General features: G+C 48.5%; 1 protein-coding gene across 6 annotated transcripts in view; it reads left to right on the forward strand.

The window, feature by feature from the left end:
• Positions 1-1,168: 1,168 nt before the first annotated feature.
• LOC138246308 (leukocyte immunoglobulin-like receptor subfamily B member 4A) overlaps positions 1,169-26,347 on the forward strand; it is a 489,529-nt gene continuing 464,350 nt past the window's right edge. For 5 of the 6 annotated variants that reach the window (XM_069200789.1, XM_069200791.1, XM_069200790.1 and 2 more), the window contains exon 1: positions 1,190-1,310. In XM_069200789.1, the coding sequence (XP_069056890.1) occupies positions 1,274-1,310 (37 nt within the window). In that variant the 5' untranslated portion in view covers positions 1,190-1,273. Of the gene's footprint in view, positions 1,311-26,347 lie in introns of all 6 variants that reach the window. The other variant, XM_069200794.1, reaches the window with a different exon arrangement.

Consider the following 26,347-nt stretch of genomic DNA (forward strand, 5'->3'; position numbering starts at 1 on the left):
CTTTGGGCTAAGGTCCTGGTTCAACTGTTTCTGGGCTGCATTCATTTCATGTGTGTTTTTATCCAGCTGAAGTGCCCTGAATTAAATTTGCAGGAATATTCTTTAGTAACAAGTTTTTTTTATCAGCATAATCAAGTGAAGACAACTGCCTTGAGTAGCTGTGAATCAATGACTAGTAGGAGAAAGCAGATAAAGAATTTATTCTGACTACTTCCTAGTAATCTTTGGTCATTAGATTCTCTCTTCCACAGCCCACCCCTTAAGAACAAGCCTTCTTTTAGGGGGTGCTTGGTTCTCAATCTCAGCTTTGTGTTGGGGATGGGGCGTTTTTTTATGACACTATCCAAAGCAGGGGACGGCTCCATTATTTGTAATGTGGGTACTCTCTGTTGAAGTAAATATTGACTTTTGGAAGGAAAACCTTAATAATGTAGACCGCTGAGCTACGATCTGACAATGATGGACCCGTGAACTGAATGATTACATTTCTGTTGCTAGTGCTGTTGCAGGTAAACTAAAGCTGTGCTGACATTCTCCAGAGAGCTCTGACTCAGTTCCCACCCTCACTTGTATAAAAGGAATTAATTAATCCATGAACCAGTGAAGAAAAAAGAGTGGACATGCCTCAGGCCCAGGCAAAAAAGGGGATGTTTGATAATGTCAGCAGAGCATGAAAATGATTTGTTTCCTTCTTGTTTCCTCTCTTCTTTCTTATTTTCTTTCCTTTCAATTTCCTCCCTGTCTCGCTTTCTTTCCTTTTTTCTTTCTCTTCTTGCCTTCATTGTTTCTTTCCCTTTTTTTCTTCAAGCAAGAGGAAAGGAAAGTAGGCAAAGGAAATTGTAGCCAAAGCCTGAACAATTCTATACTTCTTGGTGTTGGTCCTACAACTCACAGTCCTAGGAACATGTTTATGTTCTACTTTCTAAGTTCTCGCTTAAAACGCTCATGGATTTGGAAATAAACATTTTGAGAATGTAGTATCCTTGTCCTGTGTCAAGCACGAAAGTCAGTCACACTGAACCTGTCTTCCTTCCTCTTAATGTTCACTTGATGCTGAGCGGTGACAGTGCTACAAAGACGCATGCGAGATTGTTGTGAAAGTTTCTGGGAAGGGGGAGGGGCGGTGTCTTTAGAGTGGGAAGTGAGTCATTAGTGTTGAGAAATTACTGTTCTCGAGCCCACAGTTTCCTCCTCAGCTTTTTACTGTGGCTTGAGAGGTGGTTCAATGGTTCCTGAGGGATGCCTGTGACAGCGACAACACAAACAGTTCAACATGGCGCCCGCGTTCATCACCTGCGTCTTCTTTAGCTGTAAGTATCCAGCACGCCTTCTTTACTTTCTTCCCCTCTCACACCTACTGTAATCGGTGGGACCATGGCGGCACCTGCTACTTCCGCTATCCCTGACTGAAGTTTTTAAAGCGATCTCATTTGCTTTCAGTGTTATTGTTGCAATAATGGGTCTCTTGAAAAAAGATGAAATATTATGATGATCTTTTATATAACACTCATTCTATAAGTCTGCCGTTTCGTTTTTATGGACAGTAAATAACAGGTGCTACTAATATCCAATGTACGTGTGCTCGGTTTATAGCCCATGGACTGATAGTGGTGTTATTGATAGCTTTAAGGTGCGGTTTTACAGAGGGATTACAAATTAATCTCTTGTTGTACACTATCGAGTGGGTAATCACATGTAGATTTACTCGTCGTTCTGTGATTGCAGGCCTTCTCCTGGGACACATCCTTCCATGTTTCACCTTGTTTGTCCACAGAAACCAATGCATTATTACTACTTGCCTCATAATACTGAGCTGAAACGCCTGGTTAAGTCCAAGCCGGCTCACAAAGCAGCCCTGAGCTGGTGACTCGTGACCAGAAAATAACAAGTCAGCGGCTAGTGTTTCAGTCACTGAGCCAACTTGCTTAGAACCATATAAAGATGGCATATGCTGTTTTTGTGACATACTCCTTTCCTTCGAAGGAGCTCCCAGTAATCATGAGGTTTTAGTACACGTTGGGTGCTTCCCATAGAAAGGAGAAGTGGACCACTTCAAACTATTTCATTAGAACTAAGGAGAAGATTTACCAAAAATAGTTCAAAGCGGCACAGTTACCAAAGTTGCAGGGCTGCATTGAGCTGGTTGTGTGCGGGGGGGGGGGGGAGAGGACGCCACCAGATACACATCTATTAATATATGTGGATGTTGCTCTCTTCCTCTGGCAATCAAAGAGGCTGCCTAAGGCCACGCACACACCATTACACCATAGTGCAAAGATATGTATGCAGTGTCTAGCAGAGGTTGTGTACTCTGGCTAACTCTAAACATTTTAAAGATTGGATGTGTGCTGTACATTGCAGAACCCATGAATTGAGCAAAATGCTTATTAACAAATTAAACATTTCCCCAGTGTTGTGCTTGCCCCTGGAAAGCATTGTACTTTGACACCAAGCCAGGCCTACCAATCTTTGCAGATCTGGCTTAAAAACCATGGGTGATGGCTTTGGGAAGCCCCATTACCACCCATGGGCCATCCTCTTGATGCAAAGTAGAGTGGAGCAGCGCAAAGAGCTTTTTACAATACTTCAAGGAAATCTTTTCAGTGGAAGAAATTATTTGTGCTGGAAGGTAAATACTTTATCAAGACCTTGATTGCAGCAGTAAAATGTTCTGTTAAATAAGTTCCTAAATGATTAGCAGCATCATCTACATCATGTAATTGTCTGCTGATGTAAAGGTATTGCATGTGTGTCCAGTCCTTCAGTATTTATAATAATTCTTATTAAAATGCCACAAAGATTGGAACACGGGCTATCGTATTATGCTACTATCACCTTTCCATAGAGCTGATATATTTAGTGAGCAAACTCAAAGCACTGCTGGAGTGCTGAAATGTAGGAGAGGAGCCCTGCTGTCCATCTACTTTACATCAGAGTGCGTACTTTTTCAAGGCTCCCAGGAGGGGGTATGCTTTGAATGTCATCTACATTTGTTATGGTCAGAGATGAGTTTGAGGTCTGATTCAGGTACATTCTTTGGAAAGCCTTCACAATCAAGGCTCTACCTTAGCATCACTGATTATTTTCTGTAAGTGCAGCCAGTGAACCCAATGCTAGTGCTTGCTCCTAGCCAGAGCCTGGGACTTGTGTTGCTATGAATGATCTTGGATAACTAGGAGTGTTTAATTTTGTTATACTCACAAGGTTTGTGGAGACTGTGGGGTTTCCTTATATTCCTCCTCTCCTGTCCATGCAAAGCTCTTTGCTATGCATCACAAGACAATTCACATGTAGATTCCAGATCATCAGACATGAGCCGCAGAGTGCAAGGCATGCTACCTGCTTCTTTGCATCATGATTCCACGTTCCCATGTCTGCAGAGGTTTTCTCAGCTTGTTTACATTTCGCAGAGCTCTCCTATACTCAACGCCATCGTGAAGGAGAAAACAATGCGTACCTGACTCAGAATGGCCTTTAATTCCAGATTTGACCCGAAATCTTTTATTTCATGTGTGAGAATTGTGATGCAGGTTGACCTGGCCACCCAGAATTATAGCCAAACTCATTTATGGAAAATATAAGCTTTGCTCAACCATCTTTAGTGTTAAACAAGGATCTATGCAATGGAAATGGTAAAAAAAAAAAAAAAATTTCACACTCATGCCCTGGCGTGAAGTACAGTGGATAATCCAGGATGGGGTGACCTGTGGGGCTCTCGTCAGGTTCTGTTACCCAGAATCCTTTGCAACCTCTAGATTTGGCAGAAAACCCTTTTTCCTCACATTTCAGTGATAGAAAGTTCTGGAATCTGAGAGGACCCACAAATTTCCTTCCACCCAACATTCCCCCAAGTCTCCCGATAAAAATGGTACCTCACTTGTGGGGGTAGGCCTAGTGCCCGCGACAGGAAATGCCCCAAAACACAACATGGACACATCACATTTTCCCAAAGAAAACTGACCTGTTCTTTTGCAAAGTGCCTAGCTGTGGATTTTGGCCTCTAGCTCAACCGGCACATACAAAAACCTAGCAAACCTGGACATTTCTGAATACTAGACACCTAGGGGAATCCAGGATGGTGTGACTTGTGGGGCTCTCACCAGGTTCTGTTACCCGGAATCCTTTGTAATCCTCAAAATTTGGCAAAAAAACACTTTTCCCTCACATTTCGGTGATAGAAAGTTCTGGAATCAGAGAAGAGCCACACATTTCCTTCCACTCAGCATTCTCCCAAGTCTCTCAATAAAAATGGTACCTCACTTGTGTGCGTAGGCCTAGTGCCCACGACAGGAAATGTCCCAAAACACAACATGGATGCGTCAAATCTTCCCAAAGAAAACTGTCCTGTTTTTTGCAAAGTGCCTAGCTGTGGATTTTGGCCTCTAGCTCATCCTGCATCTACAAAAACCTAGCAAACCTTTATATTTCTGAAAACTAGTCACCAAGGGGAACACAGGATGGGGTAACTTGGGGCGCTCTCTCCAGATTCTGTCACCCAGAATCCTTAGCAAACCTCAAAAGTTGGCAAAAAAAACACTTTTTCCTCACATTTCGGTGCTGCAAAGTTCTGCAATCTGAGGGGAGCCACAAACGTCCTTCTACCAAGCATTCCCCCAAATCTCTAGATAAAAATGGTACCTCACTTGTGTGGGTAGGCCTAGTGCCCGCGACAGGAAATGCCCCAAAACACTACGTGGACACATCAAAATAATCAAGTACAAAACTACCGGTTTTTGCGGGGGGCACCTGTGTTTTTGGTCCTCGGCTCAGCTGCTATCCATGGAAACCTAGCAAACCCAGACATTTCTGAAAACGAGATACCTGAGGGAGTCCAGGGAGGTGTGACTTGCGTGGATCCCCCAGTGTTTTCTTAACCAGAAGCCTCAGCAAACCTCTAATTTAGCAAACAAAATACAATTTTCACACATTCCTGTTTGGGATCATCGCACCAGCACAAATTTCCTACCACCCATCGTTCCCCTCAGACTCCTGATAAAAATGATCCCTTACTTGTGTAGGTGGGCCAAGTGCATGTGACAGGGAAGAGCCAAAAACATGTCAAAATTGAGGGGAGCCAAAGCGGGTCTAAAGGGACAGTTTGAAAAAAATAGTTTTTAGGCTGACAAGTGGGACAGAACCTTTATTGGTATAGATGTGACAATGCTTGGTGGTAGAAATTTTGTGGATTCCTGCAGATTCCGGAAGGATCCATCACAAAAATGTGGGGAAAATGTGTGATTTCAAGCAAATTTGCGGGGTGCATGTGAAGCACACCACCCTGGACTCACCCTGATGTTTAGCTTCAGATTTGTCTAGGTCTCGTAGATTTTTCTACATGGCAGCGTCCCAAGACCAAAAAGTGCAGCCCTCACCATTCCAAGTGGGACGATTTTGAGAGTTTGACAAGCTCTCATGGCCCAAATGTAAAACCAAAACCCAAAATAATCAGATGTCCTCTTGTTTGCCAATGGTGTTCGGGGGAGAGCTGAAAGACAGTTACCCCCTTCAGTTGGGGCAGGGGCATAACTATGTCCATACTAGTTGGTAGCCACCACCCCACTATTTTTGTTTTTAAATTCCCAGGCATCTAGTAGGCTTCCTTCCCCCTGGGGGGTAGATTGGGGGTAATTGCCCCATCTGCCCACTGGTGGGCAGAACAACTTTGTCCCCATTTATTTGGGGTGGGGCTATGTCCATACCCCCACCCTCTTTTTTTGAAAAATCTCCTGGTATCTGGTAATAGCCAGATATACCCGCAAGGGGGGACAGAAATGGCCAACAGTAATGTGCCCCCATGGGGAGAGACCCTTGCCCAAGGGGCTGCCCCCCCAAACAAAACACACGCACACTCCTTTCCCTGGTGCCTAAGTGGTTTCTGCCCCATTGGGGGCAGACATGGCCTAAAATAAATTTGCCCCCCAGGGGAGCAACGCTTGCCTAAGGTGTTGCTCCCCTTGCGTGAAATTGACCTGAAAAAAAAATCCCTGGTGTCTAGTGGTTTCTGCCCCCCCTTAGGGGCAGATTGGCCCAAAACAAAAGGCCGATCTGCCCCCAAGGGGGTCAGAAATGGCATAAAAACAATTTGCCCCCCAGGGAAGCGGCCCTTGCCTAAGGGGTTGCTCCCTACGTGTAAAAAATAATTTTAAAAATGATCCCTGGTGTCTAGTAGCTTCTGCGCCCACTTGGGGGGCAGATTGGCCTAATTAAAATAGGACGATCTGCCCCCGCGGGGGCCAGGAAAGGCCTGATTCAAAAATGCCCCCTGGGGAGCAACCCTTGCCAAAGGGGTTGCTCCCCTTCATTGTAAACATAAAAAAATAAACATCTCTGGTGCCTAGTGGTCATTTCTGCAGCCCGATTGCTTCACGGTCGGACTGCAGAAATGCTCAGAAAGACATCAAATGAAAGAAAAGGCCTTTCCTTTCCTGTGATGCCTTTCTGCCTGCCCCCACCTCCGACCAGAAGAGAAATGCTTTAATTTCTCTTCTGATCGCACTGGAAGCTGAGCTTCCAACGTGATGGGGGCGGCCTCTGATGAGGACAGCGCGCAATCGTGCGCTTCCGTCAACAAACGTCACTGGGGAAGAGCAGGGGTGGATGGGGTTAGGAGGGGAAGTGATTCCCCTTCCATACCTGCCCATGGGAGATGGCCGGTGCAGGATGAGGTGGTTACGTTTGTGGCGCCCGAGCACCACAGCCGAGGACATAACCACCTCATCTCCGCCACCCAAGGGTTTAAACTTGTAGTTTGTGAATACCAAAAGAATAGTAAGTGTAGTTTAGGTTTGTGAATACGGTTCTGTGAATTTAACGGGAACCAGTGCTTAATTTTCACCAGTGGTTTCCGGTGTGGGGCACTGGCACTTAATTTTGAGGGCTGGCACTTATTTTTCTGCCTAAAGCATTTACTGCGAGCAAAAGACACAATTGGGAAAGACAGAGGAAGAGAAAAACGAAAAAGGGTCACAAAGGCAGTAAGCAGAAAGCTGCAAGAGTGAGCTGACGGGGCGGGAGAGGCTGTAAATGGATTAAAGAGGCCTGAGATGGCTTTAGGATTATTCTGCCTCAGTATTCTGTGCTCGCATATTTAACTGCAACAGCCGCATGTTTCAGAGGAGAGCTTTGGCACCGGCACGTTTTTATTTACATATAAAGCACTGGCCGAAACATCACAATAATGTGGTATTTCACCCACAGATTTTACCTGCTGCAACAAACTGAATTAATTTGGGCAAATATTGGGGAAAACCATGTGGGACTCTGCGCAGTAAACCTCATTTCTGCATGATATTCTGCAGATACTCATAATGCCCATTACCATGCAGCTGAAAGAAAACTTATTTGCAAAATTGCAGATTTCATGAACTGGAACCAATCGGCAAAAGGCTGCCTTTATTCTGATAATTTGCTAATTCATGCATGTGTTCTATTCAGGTTGAGTAATTTTTTGAACTACTAAAATACAATACATTTTAGCTATAATCCCACTACAAACTATTTTAGTTAATTTCTAACTAAATTACTGGTAATTTCCAAATTGTGTGTTCTTACTCTTCTTCATCACAACTCTTCCCTAATGGGAGAGATTGCCCATCAGGCTTTCATAGTGGTCTGAAATACCAGCCCCACCAACACGGATACTGCAAGAGATGCTTGCTATCCCAACATACCCCTTAGTATACCCAAGCTTAGACCAAACAGTATTTTATCAAGCACTGACAAAGCTAGTAGGTTTCACTATTATTACCGATTGCTTATGCCAATGCTTTCTGCTGATGCTGTACAACATTGGCAAAAAGAAAAAGAAAAAGGGCAATTTGAGCGCATATTACTTGTCATGACACTACTGGCACTGCATCATTCAGTAGACGCGTGTATGCATCAATAAGACAGGCATTACCACATTATCCCAGGACCATGACTATAGAAGGTATGGCCACCATGGCCTCCATTACAAGTTGCCTACTGGGGGAATGTAACTCTAGGTAACTAAGAAGGTTCTGTTGTTTCCAAACCAGTAATTTCCAGTCACAGAAACACTGAGCTAGTTTTATTGAGTGCTGATTATTACCTAAAAAAAGGAGAGAGTCACAGCCCATCCCCAGCCAGAGACCGCTGGTACCATGTGGAGGGCAGGCAATGTTCATCCCAGTAAGCCAACAGCTTCTCCAACCCCCAATAACTTCCCCACTAAGGACACCCCACACCTTGAGTCCACAGCTTTCCTGGCAGCAAATTGTTATCTACTAGAGCAGGTGGTAAATATCAGTGCAAACGTCTCAGAATCAGAGAAAACGTGTGCAAAAGGACCTGGTAATTTTGGGTCCAGAAGGGTTTTTATCCTTCCAAGGACTTTAACTTGTAATCCAATGTATCTCAAGGGGACATTCTCCCAGCAGAGATATTGTGATCTCATTATGGAGGCCCATGAGGGCTACGGTGCTCACAATATGCCATTGAGGGCCATCCTATACCAGGGCCAACATAATGCTAAAAATGCCCAAGTCTAAAAAGCAAGGTCCATCATAATTCATGGAATGCCTGCAGTACTTCAACTGCACTACATTGCTCTAGGGCACCATAGTGCACTTCTGTCTTTAAGAGTGTCACTGGCAACCCACTCTCCCATCTTATCTCTCATTTTCATCTTTCTCTCTCTCTCTCTCTCTCTCCTTCAATAAGCCCTGTTTCTCAATTTATTCTGACTCCATTTTTCTTTTCTCTTGCCAAAATCCCCATACTTACCTCTATCCTGCCTATCTCCCTAAAATACAGTTTCTGCCCCTTTTCTCATCTTCCTTTTCTGCACTCCTCAATGCTGTCCTTTCTCAGTCTTTCTTTTTTTATGTTATTGAATGTTTCATCATACTCCTGCTAGTCCATCTCCATTCTCTATCACGTGTTTGCCTTGCATCATGCCTCAATCAAGCCTTACCGCTCCCTTGACCACCTTTATGTTCACACTTACATATTTTGATTTTCTACTCCAATTTCTGTTATGTAGGCCTTCTCTTTCTTTTTTTCTTTTTTACTTCCATTACTTTTTCCTTTCATTGCTGTTGTCTTTTTCTCCTGTTTCTCTCTTATTTCCATCCTCTTCTTTCTATCTTCTTTCTTGTCTTTGTTACCTTATTTGGCATTATTATTGCATTATCTTTCCTTTCTTCCATGTTATTCTTTCTTTTGCCTTATTTTTTTATCCCCTTCTTCTTTCTATTATTTTTCATCTGCCTTTCTTCAGCTATAATTCTTTCTCCATCTTCTGTTAATTTCCTGGTCCCTTTTGCTTTCATTTTTTCTTTCTTTACTCTTTCTTCCATTCAGTTTGTTCTTATTGTTATATTTTTGTTCCAATATTTACCTTTTCTTTCTTTCGTCTCAACTCTTCTTCATTCTTTATTTTTCCTTTCCCATTCTTTCTTCTCACTCTTTATTTTTCTGCCTTCTCTCTATTTAGTTCTTTATTTCTTCTTACATTATTTACTCTCTATTTCTTATCTTGTTGCACTTTCCATCCTTTTTAGGTCCTGGCTATGACAGTCTTAGTTGCCTGCTGGCCAGACGTATTATTTTCAATATCTACAGAGTGAACTTTGGTTCAGCCCCTTTGCTCATGACTAGATGGCTTTGCTGTCTGTCTCAGCTGTCCCCTCTTGATTTAATGACGATCTTCTCCACTCATTTGTTAGTGCAGACCAGGATTATTTCAGTCTCACAGTGTTTTGCTTTGTTGATTTGCATTCTTCTATTGCTGACCTTGCTTGCATTCAGTAAAATACTTTTTTTTAACTTTAATATGGAAATACGTGTTTCCTTGTCCTCTCTTCATGTGCTGCTTCCTTCTTCACTTGCTCCACTTCCTTGCTCTTTGTGTTGTTTTCCCACAGCTTGTCTGATGGATTGCTCCTACCACCCCTCCCATCCTGCTCCTTTTTTTAAAGTATCTGACACCAAGTTGCTCCTCCACGCTTCTACCTTGGTGCCCCTGCCCCTACTCTCACTTCATTTTTATTTTTTTACTTTTTGGCATCTGTCGAAATATCTGCAGGTGTCCATCTTAAAACATGTTTTTTTTTACCATTTCAAGATGGCCACCCATGAGTGTGATGAACACATATATGTGGCGGGTCACAAGGAATAGGTTTATAATTTGTATTTCTTCAACAAAACTGTTCAAAGAAGGCGGCCTCAGATTAATGCACATCCACTACAGCTATCTTTGAAGTGGATTTATTAAATTATTACAAATACATTAAAAGACAACGCGGTAGATACACAAGTGTTCACAACGGTGATTTTTAAATGTTTTTGCCATATTTGAACAAATCCAGTTTCAATATGGCCTCCACAGATCGTGGTCATTCGCTGGTGTGGAACCTAAAAAGAGCATAGGTTTCACTGCTGCAACCTGTTGACTTTGACAAAGCTGGTATCTCTTTATTACAATATTTCTAGCTTTCTCTTGTTAGAATTGCTCAATTACGTCCCCTTTCCATTCTCACAACTCAGACATTCTCTTTTATTTTTATTCTCTTTTATTTCTCAACGTTCTCCTATTTCCATTAACTCTCTCACTGCATTTTAGCAATCCGCTCGCCTTCTATTATACTTACTCTTCTATTTCTATGTTTGTTTCTTTTCTTGTTTCATTTGTTCCTTTCTTTCTCTTTTGTTTTTTTCTGTTTCTTTGTTTCGCTTGTTCTTGCCATTTGTTTTCTTTCTTTTTCTCATTGTTGCCATGCTATTTTTCGTTTTCCCTCCATTAGTTTTTCTACCTTCAGTTTCTTTTTCTCATAATCTCTTACTTGTACTTTGCTTCCATTTCCACTTTAATTTAATTCACCAGCTTCATCTTTGCATCTTCTTCTAGCTTTCTTTTTCTTGATATTTTCCTTTCTTACTTTCATTTTCTTGTGCTTTCTTTTTTCTTCTGTTGTCGTTTTCTTTTTCTGCATATTAATTCATTCTCATTCCTTTTAATGCTCTTAGTTTGCTTCATGTTTTGACATTCATTCCTTATTTCCCTCTCTTTTGAAATTATTACTTTATTTTCTCTCTTTCTTCCTGTCACCAGGCATCTGCATTCTATTTTTTTCAATCATAATTTGAATTCTGCCCTTGCTTCCCTCCCTCTTTGAGCTCACTTTTATTTCTTTGTTGTTTTTCACTCACTTACTTCTCACCCATTCTTTTCTTCACACTCATTCTTTCATTATTCCATTCAATGTTTCCTCATCTTCTTTATCTAGCCTATTTTATTGATTTTTTATATTCATTTTCATTTTTCTTCTTTCTTCTCATTCTTTACCTCTTGTCCTACTCTTGCTTCATTTTTGCTCTTTTTTCAGTCTTCATTTTTTCATCCTTTTCATTTTCATTTTCTTTTTCTGTTTTCTTACTTTCACTTACAATATTTTCTCCTTTTTCCTCCTTAGGCTTTCTAGTATGCTGCTTTCTTTTTTCTTGCCTCACCCATTTCTTTCTTCCTTTTTACTTATGTTTTTATGTTTTTTTTTATTCTCATTTCTTTCTTCCTTTCATTAACAACCATTTAATTTTTTCATCTCTACTTTTCTTTTATGTCCCTTTTCTTTCTCTTTCTTTCACTTTCTTCTACTCTTCCTTTTGTTTCTTCCACTTTCTCTTACCTTTCTCCCCCCCCCTCCTTTTTCTTTCCCATACGTACTCGGCTCATTTGTTTTCCCCATTTTCCTCTATTTTTATAATCCCTATTTTTCTGTCTCTCTGGGCCTGACGGGTTACTCTGTCCCAAATGTGTGGAATATTTCATCTGCCATATTACAATTTCCATAGGATGTAATGGAAAAGTAATGCAACCAGTGGGTATCTGTCACATTTGTCACAGAGTAACCCCCATCTGCTGGACTCTAAATCAGGCCCTCTGTATGGACAGCTTTGTCCTACAGACCCCGGTTCAATGGGCCATCTTGCTACCCTTTCTATGGTTAAAGTTAATAAGACCTACCAGAAACTTTTCAAAGGTTTTGGGTGATCTAGCACTGGTAAATTTCTCCAGCCTAACAATATTACAGTCCAATTTAATAGTGCTCAGCATATCAGTTTTTGAAGAATGAAAGACGAATCTTGCCTTGATAGAATTCAAACTTCAGATATGCAAAGAACAGAATATGCAAACAGTCAATATATAACTTCTATAGCTCTCTTGAAAACAGATATGTGACACTAGAGAGTAGTTGTTTTTTTGTCACACCACATCTGAATCACAGACAAGGGCTTCCAATATGACCTTGTGGGTCTAGTTGACGATTGCACAGCAATTGTCAAGTACCTTAAAAAATCTCTCAATTACAACCCTAAAGTCTTCACCTCCATGCCAACATGAGCCACCTTTGCTATTAGAATTACCAAAATTCCGACAGAGTTGGACCTAGTATATCATCCAAATTCATTCTTCTGCCATTCTCTCTAATATGAGAGCTCTATGAATCTAGAAGAGATCAGCAGTTTTACCTGTTCTCACTCTCACCCTCATCAGCAACCATATGTTGAGAGGGAACTGGAAGCACGTTTTCTGTCATGTGTGGCAGGGCTTTTCCATATAATAAATATATGCCAGGCCTGATTGTATGCAAACATCGAAGCACTAAAGAACAGATTTACCAAGATTCCACACAACACTGCAAAACAACTTGCTGCACTGCATGAAAGGGAGAGCGCGGAAATGTGCCATATCTACCAAGGTATTGCATAGTTATTCTGTCTCCTAGTGCTGGCACACATTTGGCTGCCTAGCACCAACACAGGAAGCCTTGCGCCATAGTGCTAGGGTGTCTGTGTTACAAGCAGGATTGTTTTGGTGCAGGAAGGAACACTTTCTGCCCAAAACCAATCCTGAAAGGCATTTTATGTATGTGTGCTGCTGAATGCAGGATGTATACAAAGTTTGAAATAACGAGGAGAAATAAATGTATTTCTCCTCATTACACCAAGGTTGGAGAAGCACACCATTATGGCACAATTCCAGGTTAACAGACTTTGGTGGTCATTCTGACCTCGGCGGTAAAAGGCACCTACCGCCGGTCAGAAATCCTCCATAATCCCGCCGCGGTCGCGGAAACCCGCCACGGTCATTCTGACCCGCAGAAGGCAAACCTCCGAAAATCCGACAGCCACAACAGACCGCCAGACCAGCGGTCGGCGGAAAAGTGGAGGTGACAAAACCTCCACCGTCACGCCAACAGAAATACGCCCATGCCATTACGACCCACGAATCCACGCGGCGGTCATTCAAACGCGGTATTCCATTGGCGGGACACACCGCCGCGGTCAGAATACACACAAACGAACAAAACTCAGCCACATTGGACGATTTGAATTCCACACACCTGATACACATACACACACCACTCCCACACACACAATACAATATAAAACACACACCCACATCACCCACAAACCCCTACGCCAAAAAATTCTGAAAGAAGGCCAGAGCGAGACACCACCATCCACAAACTAGCAGCCACAGCCACTCCACACCATCACCCACACACAAAACAACACACACCACCACACTCAACACACTTAACTACACATACTCCACCCCACACATCATACACACCACCCCATGGCACCCCAAAGACACCCCGCTTCTCAGACGAAGAACTCAGGGTCATGGTGGAGGAAATCGTTCGGGTAGAGCCCCAGCTGTTCGGCACACAGATACAATACACCAGCATTGCCCGGAGGACGGAGCTATGGCAGAGGATTGTCGACAGGGTCAACGCTGTGGGACAGCACCCCAGAAATCGGGAAGACATCAGGAAGCGATGGAACGACCTACGGGGGAAGGTGCGTTCCATGGTATCCAGGCACAACATCGCCGTGCAGAAGACTGGCGGAGGACCCCCACCTCAACCCCCACAATTTACAACATGGGAGGAGGAAGTCTTGAACATCCTGCATCCTGACGGCCTCGCAGGAGTCGGCGGAGGAATGGATACTGGTAAGTTGAAGCTTCACTACTGCTTCCCCCCCACCTGCATGCCAAATCATACCCCAACCCTCACCCCCATCCTCGAACCCCACCCTCACCCCCACCCCCATCCTCACCCCCACCCTCACCCCCACCACCATCCTCACCCCCACCACCATCCTCACCCCCACCCCCAGCACACCTATTCCCTGCCAATGTCTCACCATCACAACCCACACATCCCAAAACCTAGGCCTGCATGCGTCCACTAAGCATGGACACCCATCACCAAAGCATGCCCAATGCATATACACATCCCCCCCACAAGCCACCCTCACCAAAGCCCCCACACACGAATGCCAGCACTTGGGGACACGGGAACCCACAGATACACCCATATGCCACACATTGAAACTATAACCATACCTCTATACCCCTGCAGGACCCGACCGTCAACACACCGCCGCGGAGGGCCCAGAATTCTCCACACCCCCCACCCAAGAGGCCGTCAGCGATGACAGCAGCTCTGTCGACCTGGACACCGATGACCAGCCCGGACCATCGGGGACCTCTGGACAGTCGGTTCCCCTCACACAGGCCCAGGCCACTACAGACCCAAACCCCTCTGGGAACACCAGCACAGCTCCCACCCAGCGGGCCCATGCCTCTGTCTCCAGGGCGCGTCAATCTGCGGTGTGTCTACCACTACAGGGCACCCAGGATAACCCACCACCCCAACAACAACAGGGACCTGGGGGCAGTGGTAGTGGGCACACCGGCCAGGGGGCAGAGGCCCAGGGAAACAGGGCAACTCGGAGGGCAGCTGTGCGACAGGGGGGGGACGGGCCCAGGGAACCCACTCTCCACGAGGCCCTCACCACCATCATGGGAGCATACAACCGCTCCCAGGAGACGATGGCGACGGTACTGGCCCGGTTCCAGGAGATCCAGGTACTGCAGGAGGAACACTATCGGGGGTACAGGGAGGACATCAGAGCCCTCACCTCCACCCTGGTTACCATGGTAGGGCTGCTGCAGGACCTCGTCAACACCAGGACGGACACTCAACAACACCCAAGGGCCCCTGCCACTAGCCTGGACCAAGAACAGCCAACCACCTCCGCCGGCGCTAGTGGACAGGAGGCCCCCGCACAGCAGCAGCCCACCAGACCCCCACCTCCTGCAGAAGAAGAACCACCCCGCAAGAGGGCCCTGAGATCTCGCAAGAAGACAGAGTAGGATGTCAAGACCCCTGCCAGCAATGGATACCACCTGATGTCATCCCACTGTCCCACATTGTCACCCTGTCCATCCTTGAACTGCCCATGCTCCATCTCTCCACAGGCCTCTGGACAATGCACCTGTGTGACTGTTACTCTGGACTCTGCCATGGACATTCCTTCACCATAGCCCCCACCCACTTGAAACCACCCATCCCATTTTGAGCACTTAAATAAACACCTATTTTGCACAAAACTATCTGGAGTCTGGCTGTGATTTCAATATATTGTAATTGACATGACAGTGCAAATATGTCCTTGTACATAGTGAAGTCAACAAACAGCTGCCACAAAGCTGTAGTCCATGGGGAAACGAAGCACAGGACTCGTAGTGGGGACCCCAGATCTGAAATAGGGAGGGAAAAGCCACAACTCAGTCATCATACACTGGGGCAAATAGACAGGCAGCAGAGATGCAGGAGAGTAGTTCACATTTACTAAATTATCTTTGAATTGTTACCTGTGTCCTATTGGAAGTACTGTTCAATGATTCTGTCCCTGTTGTCTGTTTCAGCCCCGTCGTCTTCCTCCTCGTCACTCTCCTCAGGTTCCACCGCTGCCACAACACCACCGTCTCGACCATCCTCCTGCAGGAAAGGCACCTGGCGGCGTAAAGCCAGGTTGTGAAGCATGCAGCAGGCCACGATGATGTGACACACCTTCTTAGGTGAGTACATTAGGGATCCACCTGTCATATGCAGGCACCGAAACCTGGCCTTTAGGAGGCCAAAGGTGCGTTCGATCACCCTCCTAGTACGCCCATGGGCCTCATTGTACCGTTCCTCTGCCCTGGTCCGGGGATTCCTTACTGGGGTCAGTAGCCACGACAGGTTGGGGTACCCAGAGTCCCCCAATAGCCATACACGGTGTCTCTCTAGCTCTTCCATCACTTAAGGGATGCTGCTATTCCTCAGGATGTAGGCATCATGCACTGACCCAGGGAATTTGGCATTTACATGCGAGATGTACTGGTCAGCCAAACACACCACCTGGATGTTCATTGAATGGTAACTTTTTCTGTTCCTGTACACCTGCTCCCTGTCTCTTGGGGGAACCAAAGCCACATGGGTCCCATCAATGGCACCAATGACGTTGGGAATATGTCCAAGGGTGTAGAAATCACCCTTCACTGCAGCCAATTCGCCCACCTCAGGGAAAATGATGTAGCTCCTCACGTATTTCATCAGGGCAGACAACACTCTGGATAACACCTTCGAAAACATGGGCTGAGACATCCCAGAAGCAATTCCCACTGTTGTCTGAAATGAACCACTTGCCAAGAAATGGAGTACTGACATGACCTGCACCAGAGGGGGAATCCCTGTGGGTTGGCGGATGGGGGACATCAGGTCGGGCTCCAGCTGGGCACACAGTTCATGTATAGTGGCACGGTTAAGACGGTAGGTCAGGATAATGTGGCGTTCTTCCATTGTCGACAGGTCCACCAGCGGTCGGTACACGGGAGGATTCATCCGTCTCCTCGCCAAACCCAGCGGACGGTGCCTAGGAAGGACAACATGGAGCACACAGTCAAGCAACCCACAGGTACGTACTCACAGCTAGCACAGTAAACGATTCTCTATGCAGTGAATGGCGTGTCTGAGTGGCTATGCAAGGCCTAGGCCTGTGTGACGCAGTTGAAATTGAGCCATGTGGGCCCTGGAAATGGCGGCTGCCTGACCTGTGAAGTGTGACAATGGGATGTGAGGTCAATGCGCTGGCGTGGCACACCGCGGCGGGCGAAGACCGCGGCGCGAAGCCGCATTGGTTAACATTGAAGCCTATGGGTTTCAGGAGCCAATGGCGAAGGGCGCCGGCGGTGGCGGGACGCACCGCCGCGGTACGCACCGCCGCGGACGTGACCGCCATTTTCTATCTACTTATCCACTTGCGACTTGAACTTTCACAGGAGAGGACCTATACTGCAAGTGTTGCTGTGACCTCGGTCTGGAAGGGACAATGGCTGCTGCGCCTGGGGAAAGGGCCCCTGCCTTCACTGGAGAGGAGTTGGAGAAACTTGTGGATGGGGTCCTCCCCCAGTATGCGCTACTCTACGGTCCTCCAGACCAACAAGTGAGTTTAATTCAATCTGGATTTGGGGCCACTGGCTGGCTTGGGGGCCTGGCGGGGGGCCTGGCGGGGATGGGGGGGCATGTTGGGGCTGGCGGGGGGCCTGGCAGGGATGGGGGGGCATGTTGGGCCTGGTGGGGGGCATGGCGGGGGGCCTGGCGGGGATGGGGGGCGTTGGGCCTGGCTTGGGGGCCTGGCGGGGGGCCTGGCGGGGATGGGGGGGCATGTTGGGGCTGGCGGGGGGCCTGGCGGGGATGGGGGGGCATGTTGGGCCTGGTGGGGGGCATGGCGGGGGGCCTGGCGGGGATGGGGGGGCATGTTGGGGCTGGCGGGGGGCCTGGCGGGGATGGGGGGGCATGTTGGGCCTGGTGGGGGGCATGGCGGGGGTCCTGGCGGGGATGGGGGGCGTTGGGCCACTGGCAACGAAAATGCAGACAAACTTGAACGTGGTATTTCTCCCTCCCTGTACGTGTCACATAGGTCCGCGCCCATGAGAAGATCGGGATTTGGCGTGCCATCGCCAAGGAAGTCCGGACCCTGGGGGTCCACCATCGACGGGGCACCCACTGCCGCAAGAGGTGGGAGGACATCCGCCGCGGGACCAAGAAGACCGCCGAGTCTCTGCTGGGGATGGCCTCCCAACGTAGGCGGGGTGCCTGCCGTCAACTGACCCCCCTGATGTTCCGGATCCTGGCGGTGGCCTACCCTGATTTGGATGGGCGCGTGAGGGCAGCACAGCAGACACAAGGGGGTGAGTACAAGCATTATCTACTCTGTTGTCGCGCAGTGGAGGTGTCTGGGTGGGGGAGGAGGGCTGTGGGTCCCCCTAGGCCAGGGCGATATCTGTAGGCTGGGCACCCCCGTAAGCCCCTGTGTCCCCAGCCACCACCCTCAGTAGTTTGTCAGTACAGCCATCCCTGGGCCGTGTCATCCATGGGTGCAGTTGTCAACTCTAGGCGTGTAGGGCATGTTCCACGGAATGCGTAGCGGACCCCAAGTGCGCAACTTAGTGCAGGGGGCATCTGTGTCTGTCATGTCCGCTAACTGTACCGGAGATCCATGTACTCAATATCCCTTTATTTCTCTCTCCCCCCCTTTTTGTTTGTCTTTCTGTGCTTGTGTGCATCAGCATCATCAGGCGGAGGAGAAGTGGCATCGGGGCAGGAGGGAGCTGCATCTCACATGGCCCAGGAGGGCCATGCCACAGAGTCAGACTGGACCAGTGAGACGGAGGGCGAGGGGAGCTCCACAACGGGGACGACTGGACCCTGCAGCGACACGGACACGTCCTCGGAAGGGAGCTCCCTTGCGGGGGTGGCACCATCCGTGCCCCCCGCCATTACAGGTACAGCCGCCACCCAGCGCACCATCTCCGCCCTCCCAGCAGCCCCTCAGCGTTCGCCCCGTGCCCGCTCTGCCAGGAAGCCGGGCATCTCCTTCGCTCCAGGCACCTCAGGCCCTGCCCCTGTTACCCCCGCTGCCCTCAGTGAGGAGGTCATTGACCTCCTCCGAACGCTCATTGTTGGGCAGACTACCCTTTTGAATGCCATCCAGGGGGTGGAGAGGGAGGTTCATCGCAGCAATGCGTACCTGGAGGGCATTCATTCGGGTCAGGCTGCCCATCAGCGATCGTTCCAGGCTCTGGCCTCAGCACTGACGGCAGCCATTGTCCCTGTCTCCTGCCTCCCTCTACTAACTCCCTCCTCCCAGTCTCCTGTTCTTCTGCCTGTCCCACCCACACCATCAGACCAGCCTGCACACACCTCAACACCCAAGAGAAGCTCATCCAAACATAAGCACCACAGATCACGCAGACATTCACACACGCAACATTCCGATGCAGACATGCCAACAGTCACTACCACCTCTGTGACCCCCACCTCCTCGTCTCCCTCCTCCCTCCCTGTGACGTCTACACTCACACCTCCATTCACCTCACCATCAGCCAGTGTTTCCATCACCAGCACACCCTCCACTCCAGTCCGCACACGTGCAGTCACCACCCCCACTGCCATTTACACGTCCCCTGTGTCCTCTCCCACTGTGTCTGTCACCCCCTCTTCCACACCACACAAACGCAGCCACCCACCCACCCAACAGCCATCCACCTCACGACAGCCTATCCCTCCTGCACCTGCACCCAAAGACAGCAAACGTGACTCACCTACAACCACATCCTCTCCCTCCACTCCCATTCCCACTGTACCTACCACTCTCCATTGTCCCAAGAAACTCTTCCTCGCCACTGCTAACTTCTTTCCTGACCCTGAGCCCCCCCTCCTTCTCGTCGGGGTAAGAAGAGCACCTCAGCCACCACCAGCCCTGCAGCCCCCTTGACAAGGGTGCAGGGGTATTGGAGCCCACCAGCCCGCATGTCTGGATCTTCGCCCAGCAGCAAGGGGACAGCCAGCCCACCCCCTGGGAAGAGGAGCAGAAGGCGGAAGGGGCGCCGCAGGAGCCCGGCTTCTACATCCCCCCCGGACACCACCCAGAGACAGTCACCAGCCACAGCTCCAAAGGGAGGAAAGGGCCACAGACTCCCGACTAAGGAGGGCAAGGGCAGCAAGTCGGAGAGGTCAGGCAGCAGGCCTGCTGCCCAGGAGGAGCCCACCACCCCCATAGCCGCTGCCCAGGGAGGACCCAGCCCAGCTGGCCAGGAGGGCCCCACCACCCACAGCCCAGGTGGGCATTGAAGGAGCACCATCCCCGCTGCCCAGGAGGGCACCACCAGGCAATGAGCAGTTGGCCATAGACCGGCCGCCGTCTCAAGCCCCGCTGAACTGGGCCCCGCCGTCTCAAGCACCGCTCCGCTGGGCCCCGCCGTCTCCAGCACCGCTGAACTGGGCCCCGCCGTCTCCAGCACCGCTGAACTGGGCCCCGCCGTCTCCAGCACCGCTGAACTGGGCCCCGCCGTCTCAAGAACCGCTGAACTGGGCCCCGCCGTCTCAAGAACCGCTGAACTGGGCCCCGCCGTCTCAAGAACCGCTGAACTGGGCCCCGCCGTCTCAAGCACCGCTGAACTGGGCCCCGCCGTCTCCAGCACCGCTGAACTGGGCCCCGCCGTCTCAAGAACCGCTGAACTGGGCCCCGCCGTCTCAAGAACCACTCCGCTGGGCCCCGCCGTCTCAAGAACCGCTGAACTGGGCCCCGCCGTCTCAAGAACCGCTGAACTGGGCCCCGCCGTCTCAAGAACCGCTCCGCTGGGCCCCGCCGTCTCAAGAACCGCTGAACTGGGCCCCGCCGTCTCAAGAACCGCTGAACTGGGCCCCGCCGTCTCAAGAACCGCTGAACTGGGCCCCGCCGTCTCAAGCACCGCTCCGCTGGGCCCCGCCGTCTCAAGAACCGCTGAACTGGGCCCCGCCGTCTCAAGAACCGCTCCGCTGGGCCCCGCCGTCTCAAGAACCGCTGAACTGGGCCCCGCCGTCTCAAGAACCGCTGAACTGGGCCCCGCCGTCTCAAGAACCGCTGAACTGGGCCCCGCCGTCTCAAGAACCGCTGAACTGGGCCCTTCAAGGCAAGACCCGCTGAACTGGGCCCTTCAAGGCAAGACCCGCTGAACTGGGCCCTTCAAGGCAAGAATCGCTGAACTGGGCCCTTCAAGGCAAGAAGCGCTGAACTGGGCCCTTCCAGGCAAGAAACGCTGGCCCTTTGGCAGACGTGGCAGGGCAGGATCTATCTCGGGCAGGGCTGCAGGATGTCCTCTGGCCAACATGCCTCCTCCAGTGGCAGTGGGGTCTGTTATGGACTATTTGGACTGTGGCTTTGCACTCCCCAGGATGGCCCAGTGGGCAGGCCACCCACTGTATGGACTGTATGGACTGTGGCTTTGCACTCCCCAGGATGGCCCAGTGGGCAGGCCACCCACTGTATGGACTGTATGGACTGTGGCTTTGCACTCCCCAGGATGGCCCAGTGGGCAGGCCACCCACTGTATGGACTGTGGCTTTGCACTCCCCAGGATGGCCCAGTGGTCATGGAGTCCCCTCGTGGATCTGGCGTCGTGTACTCAGGTGGCTGAGGTGCCCCCCCTTCCCTTCCCCCTGAGGTGCCTGTCCTATTTTCTTTCTGATGCCCCTGCAGTGTTCTCTCCGTGGAGTTCTTGTCGTGGGACTGGGCCTTGCCCCTTTGCACAGGACCCCTGTGGTCCACGGACAGTGGTTGGACTACATTTAGTAGCTGTATATATTTTGTACATAGTTTATTTATTTATTGGGATTACTGGTGTCCATATTTCAATATATCTGCCCGTTTATGATCTCTTCTTTTGGTCTTTGCATTATTTCGGGGGGGGGGGTTTGTGGGTTGTGACAGTGATCTGTGGGAATGCATTGATGTGTGTGTTGTAGTGGGTATGGGTGGGTGGGTGTGTGCCGGTAATCTTTTCCCTCCCCTGTGTCGTAGGTGCAGTACTCACCGATGTCTTCCGCGCCGCCGGACGTGCTCCTGGTATATGAGCAGGTATAGGAGTGCGGGGATGACCTGCAACTCGGGTTCCATACTGCCGGAATCTCGCGTGGAGTGCGTAGAGGTGAGCGTTTTCCCGTTCGTAGTCTGTTTCCGCCGTGTTTTTATCGGCGGTGCTCCCGCCCCGGAAAAGGTGGCGGATTGGTGGGTCGTGATAGGGTGGGCGGTACATTGTCTGCCGCCTGGCTGTTGGCGGGGACCGCCGCGCTGTTTGTTTGTTCCGCCGTGGCGGGCGGAGTGTTAATGCGGCGGGCTGTGTTGGCGGTTCCCGCCAGGGTCAGAATTGCATATTTTGGACCGCCGGCCTGTTGGCGGCTTGGCCGCCGCATTATCACCGACCGCCAGGGTCAGAATGAGGGCCTTTGTGTATTTGAGATTGTGTCAAATACTGTGGGTGGATGCGTGGGGAAGCTCAAACTCCACCGAAGGAACTCCTCTCTGCCGCAAGGTAACGCAAGCCAGTGAAATTTGCTGCCTTGCGTTACTTTGGGTTTATTAAACCATACAGAGCATGCAAGGTGGCTTTGCGTGGGTTACTAAAGCCCAGTTAAGGGCTTGTGTTGCCTTGCTTCGCCTTGCGTTGCCTTGTGTGACATAAGGCAAGGCAAGCCCTTAGTAAATCTTCACCTTACTCTTTTAGAGAATATGTGTGTCAGGCATAGAGCATGGATAACTAGTTATTTAAATGAAATCGTAATATGTGTGCAAGGTCGCCATATTAATATAAGCTTTATTTTCAGAGCTATTTGTTTTTAAAAAATTAAGAGAAATGGCCAGTTTCCAGTCTGCACGCTGTATCGCTGTATTTTAGAATTAATCATTTTTTGAAGGTTGCAGAGCAAAGTCTAGTGATTCAGGTTGAAGCAGGAGTCATGCTCACCAATCCTTCAGAAGGCAGTCAGGCACTCAGCTGTTCTCCCGTAGCGCTTGTCTCCTTCCTTCTCAGTCTCAAGCAGCTGTCTGACTTGAGAGTGGTGGTGGCAGTGTTTATAACGTTAACCTAACGGGGATGAAAATTCTCATGCTATCATTTTCCTGTGCGTTTCGGCAAACCTAACCCCACAATGCTTTTTCCTCAATATTACATATTGCCAGAAATTAGCATAGTCTAGATTTTTCTTCCCTTCTTCTAACTTTCCCCAAAACCAACATCCACTGGCCCCTCTATAGATCCCTTCTTGACACATGTGCACCCCCCCATGGTCAGAGTGTCTCCTCCCGATTTGTGAAATCTCAATCCTTCAAATAAGCCAATTGCAGAAATGTGCCCTGGTGCATGACTGTCAAAAGAGAAGAACAGCGATATGCAGTAAGTCCTAAGGACACAAGAGCAAGAGGGTTTCATCTTTTAAATAGTCACATTAGTTGACGTGGATCAGGAGAACTGGTATGAAAGAAACAAACTATCATACGAGCGACAGCAGTGTCAGCTACATGAATGGACTTAAAACAGTCAGGACAAACTGGTTCCTGAGAGGACAGAAAAATGAAAACCTTGCAAAAGTCATATTGGCAGCGTATAGTATAAATTAGTATAGACGAATTATGTTTAGTTTTTTTGATTATTCATATGCAGACAGAACGACTTTCATACCTGTCTTTTGTTATGTTAATGAGTTTTCCCAAGTGTACTAATACCTGTTAGGGCATTCTGGAGTTAGTGATAAGGGGAAACTTACATCAACAGGTTTTTTTAACACCGCTTTAGTTTAACAATCTGTAAGGTGGCTGCAGGCGCACTTTTAAAATGTTAACACATGTACTGTTTACATTTTAATCACTCTGCATTATGGTCTTCGTTACACGCTTCCACTTAATTCTGATATGACTGGTAGCAACAGCTACAGGTGCTATCAGAATTATGAGATGTTTCGACTGCAGAACACATATGCTTTTACGACGCATGTCTTTACCACAAAGATTTCGTAGTAAAGAAAGGCATGGTTGGTAAAAGCATATGCGTAGTAAAAAGTAGAGGTAAATATAACATACATTATATATATATATTATATAACCCTAAAAAGTACCTGACCTCCCCAAAACCCGTACCCACCCTAAAACCAAAAAAATGCCCTTACCACCCAAAAACCTAAACCCACCCTAAAACCTAACAATGCCCTGACAACCCCAAAACCCATACCCACCCTAAAACCTAAAAATACTCTCACCATCCCAAAACCTATACCCACCCTAAAAATGCTCTTACCTTCCCAAATCCCATACCCACCCTAAAACCTAAAGATACCCTTACAATCCCAAAACCTATACCCACCCTAAACCGTAAAAATGCTCTTACCACCCCAAATCCAATACCCACCATAAAACCTAAAAATGCTCTTACCACCCAAAAAGCCATGTCCGCCATAAACCGTAAAAGTGCCCTTACCCCCAAATCCCATACCCATCCAAAAACCTAAAAATGCCCTTACCACTCCAAATCCCATACCCACTCTAAAACCTTAAAATGTCTATTCCAGCCAAAAAGTCATACCCACCATAAAACCTAAAAATGCCCTTACTACCCCAAATCCCATACGCACCCTAAAACCTAAAAACAGCCTTACCACCCAAAAACCCACACCCACCCTAAAACCTAAAAATGCCCTTACCACCCCAAATCCCATACCTACCCTAAAACCTAAAAATGCCTATTCCACCCAAAAACTCATACCTACCCTAAAACCTAAAAATGCCCTTAACTGAGGGAACTGAGCCTATGGAGTTGGAACCTTATCAGGTTGAACTCTTAGGACCAGGGGGGCCCACAAGCGAACAGCTGTGTAAGGGGCAAGAAACCTGTCCCTCTCTTGAAAGCCTTAGGCAGCAGGCTGCTGAGGAAACAAAAGGAAAAATCAGTGGAACACACAGGGTCTATTGGGAAGATGGACTCCTTTAGACTGAGGCAAGAGATCCCAAACCTTGTGCCACTAGGAGAGTGATAGTGCCTCAGGAGTTTAGGGAGTTCATTCTGACCTTAGCCCATGACATTCCACTTGCTGGGCATTTGGGACAAACCAAGACATGGGAGAGGTTAGTCGACCATTTCTATTGGCCCAACATGTTCCAGAAAGTAGAGGTGTTTTGTGTCTCCTGTGCCACCTGTCAAGCCAGTGGTAAGACAGGTGGCCATCCAAAAGCCCCCCTCATTCTACTTCCAGTGGTGGGGGTCCCCTTTGAAAGAGTGGGAGTGGACATAGTGGGTGCACTTGAACCTCCCACAGCCTCAGGGAATCAGTATATCCTAGTAGTAGTGGATCATGCTACTAGGTACCCTGAAGCAATTTCCCTTAGGTCCACTACTGCCCCTGCAGTAGCCAAAGCACTCATTGTTATCTTTACCAGAGTGGGGTTTCCTAAGGAGGTGGTTTCTGACAGAGGTACCAACTTCATGTCAGCATACCTTAAACACATGTGGAATGAGTGTGGGGTGACTTACAAGTTCACCACACCATACCATCCACAAACCAATGGTCTTGTTGAAAGGTTTAACAAGACATTGAAGGGCATGATCATGGGGCTCCCTGAAAAGCTCAAAAGGAGATGGGATGTCCTCTTCCCATGTCTGCTTTTGGTCTACAGAGAGGTGACTCAGAAGGGAGTAGGGTTCTCACCCTTTGAACTTCTGCTTGGCCATCCTGTAAGGGGACCACTAGCTCTTGTGAGAGAAGGCTGGGAGAGACCTCTTCATGAGCCTAAGCAAGATATAGTGGACTATGTACTAGGCCTACATTCTAGGATGGCAGAGTACATGGAAAAGGCAGGTAAAAACCTTGAGGCCAGCCAACAACTCCAGAAGATGTGGTATGACCAAAAGGCTGCTATGGTTGAGTTTCAGCCAGGGCAGAAAGTCTGGGTTCTGGAGCCTGTGGCTCCCAGGGCACTTCAGGACAGATGGAGTGGCCCTTACCCAGTGCTAGAGAGAAAGAGTCAGGTCACCTACCTTCTAGACCTAGGCACTAGCAGGACCCCCAAGAGGGTGATGCATGTGAACCACCTCAAACTTTTTCATGACAGGGCAGATGTAAACATGTTAATGGTTACAGATGAGGACCAGGAAGCTGAGAGTGAACCTCTCCCTGATCTCCTCTCCACTGACCCTAAAGATGGCTCAGTAGATGGAGTGGTCTACTCAGACACCCTCTCTGGCCAACAGCAAGCTGACTGTAGGAAAGTCCTACAACAGTTTGCTGAGCTCTTTTCCCTAACCCCTGGTCAGACACACCTGTGTACCCATGATGTGGACACAGGAGACAGCATGCCTGTCCAAAACAACATTTTTAGACAGTCTGACCAAGTTAAGGAAAGCATCAAAGTGAAAGTCCACAAGATGCTGGAATTGAGAGTCATTGAGCACTCTGACAGCCCCTGGGCTAGCCCAGTGGTCTTAGTCCCCAAACCTCACACAAAGGATGGTAAGAGAGAGATGAGGTTCTGTGTGGACTACAGAGGGCTTAATTCTGTCACCAAGACAGATGCTCATCCCATTCCAAGAGCAGATGAGTTAATTGTCAAATTGGGTGCTGCCAGATACTTAAGTACCTTTGACTTAAAAGCAGGGTACTGGCAAATTAAATTGGCA

This window comes from Pleurodeles waltl, chromosome 7, assembly GCF_031143425.1.
Source record: "Pleurodeles waltl isolate 20211129_DDA chromosome 7, aPleWal1.hap1.20221129, whole genome shotgun sequence".
NCBI lineage: Eukaryota > Metazoa > Chordata > Amphibia > Caudata > Salamandridae > Pleurodeles > Pleurodeles waltl.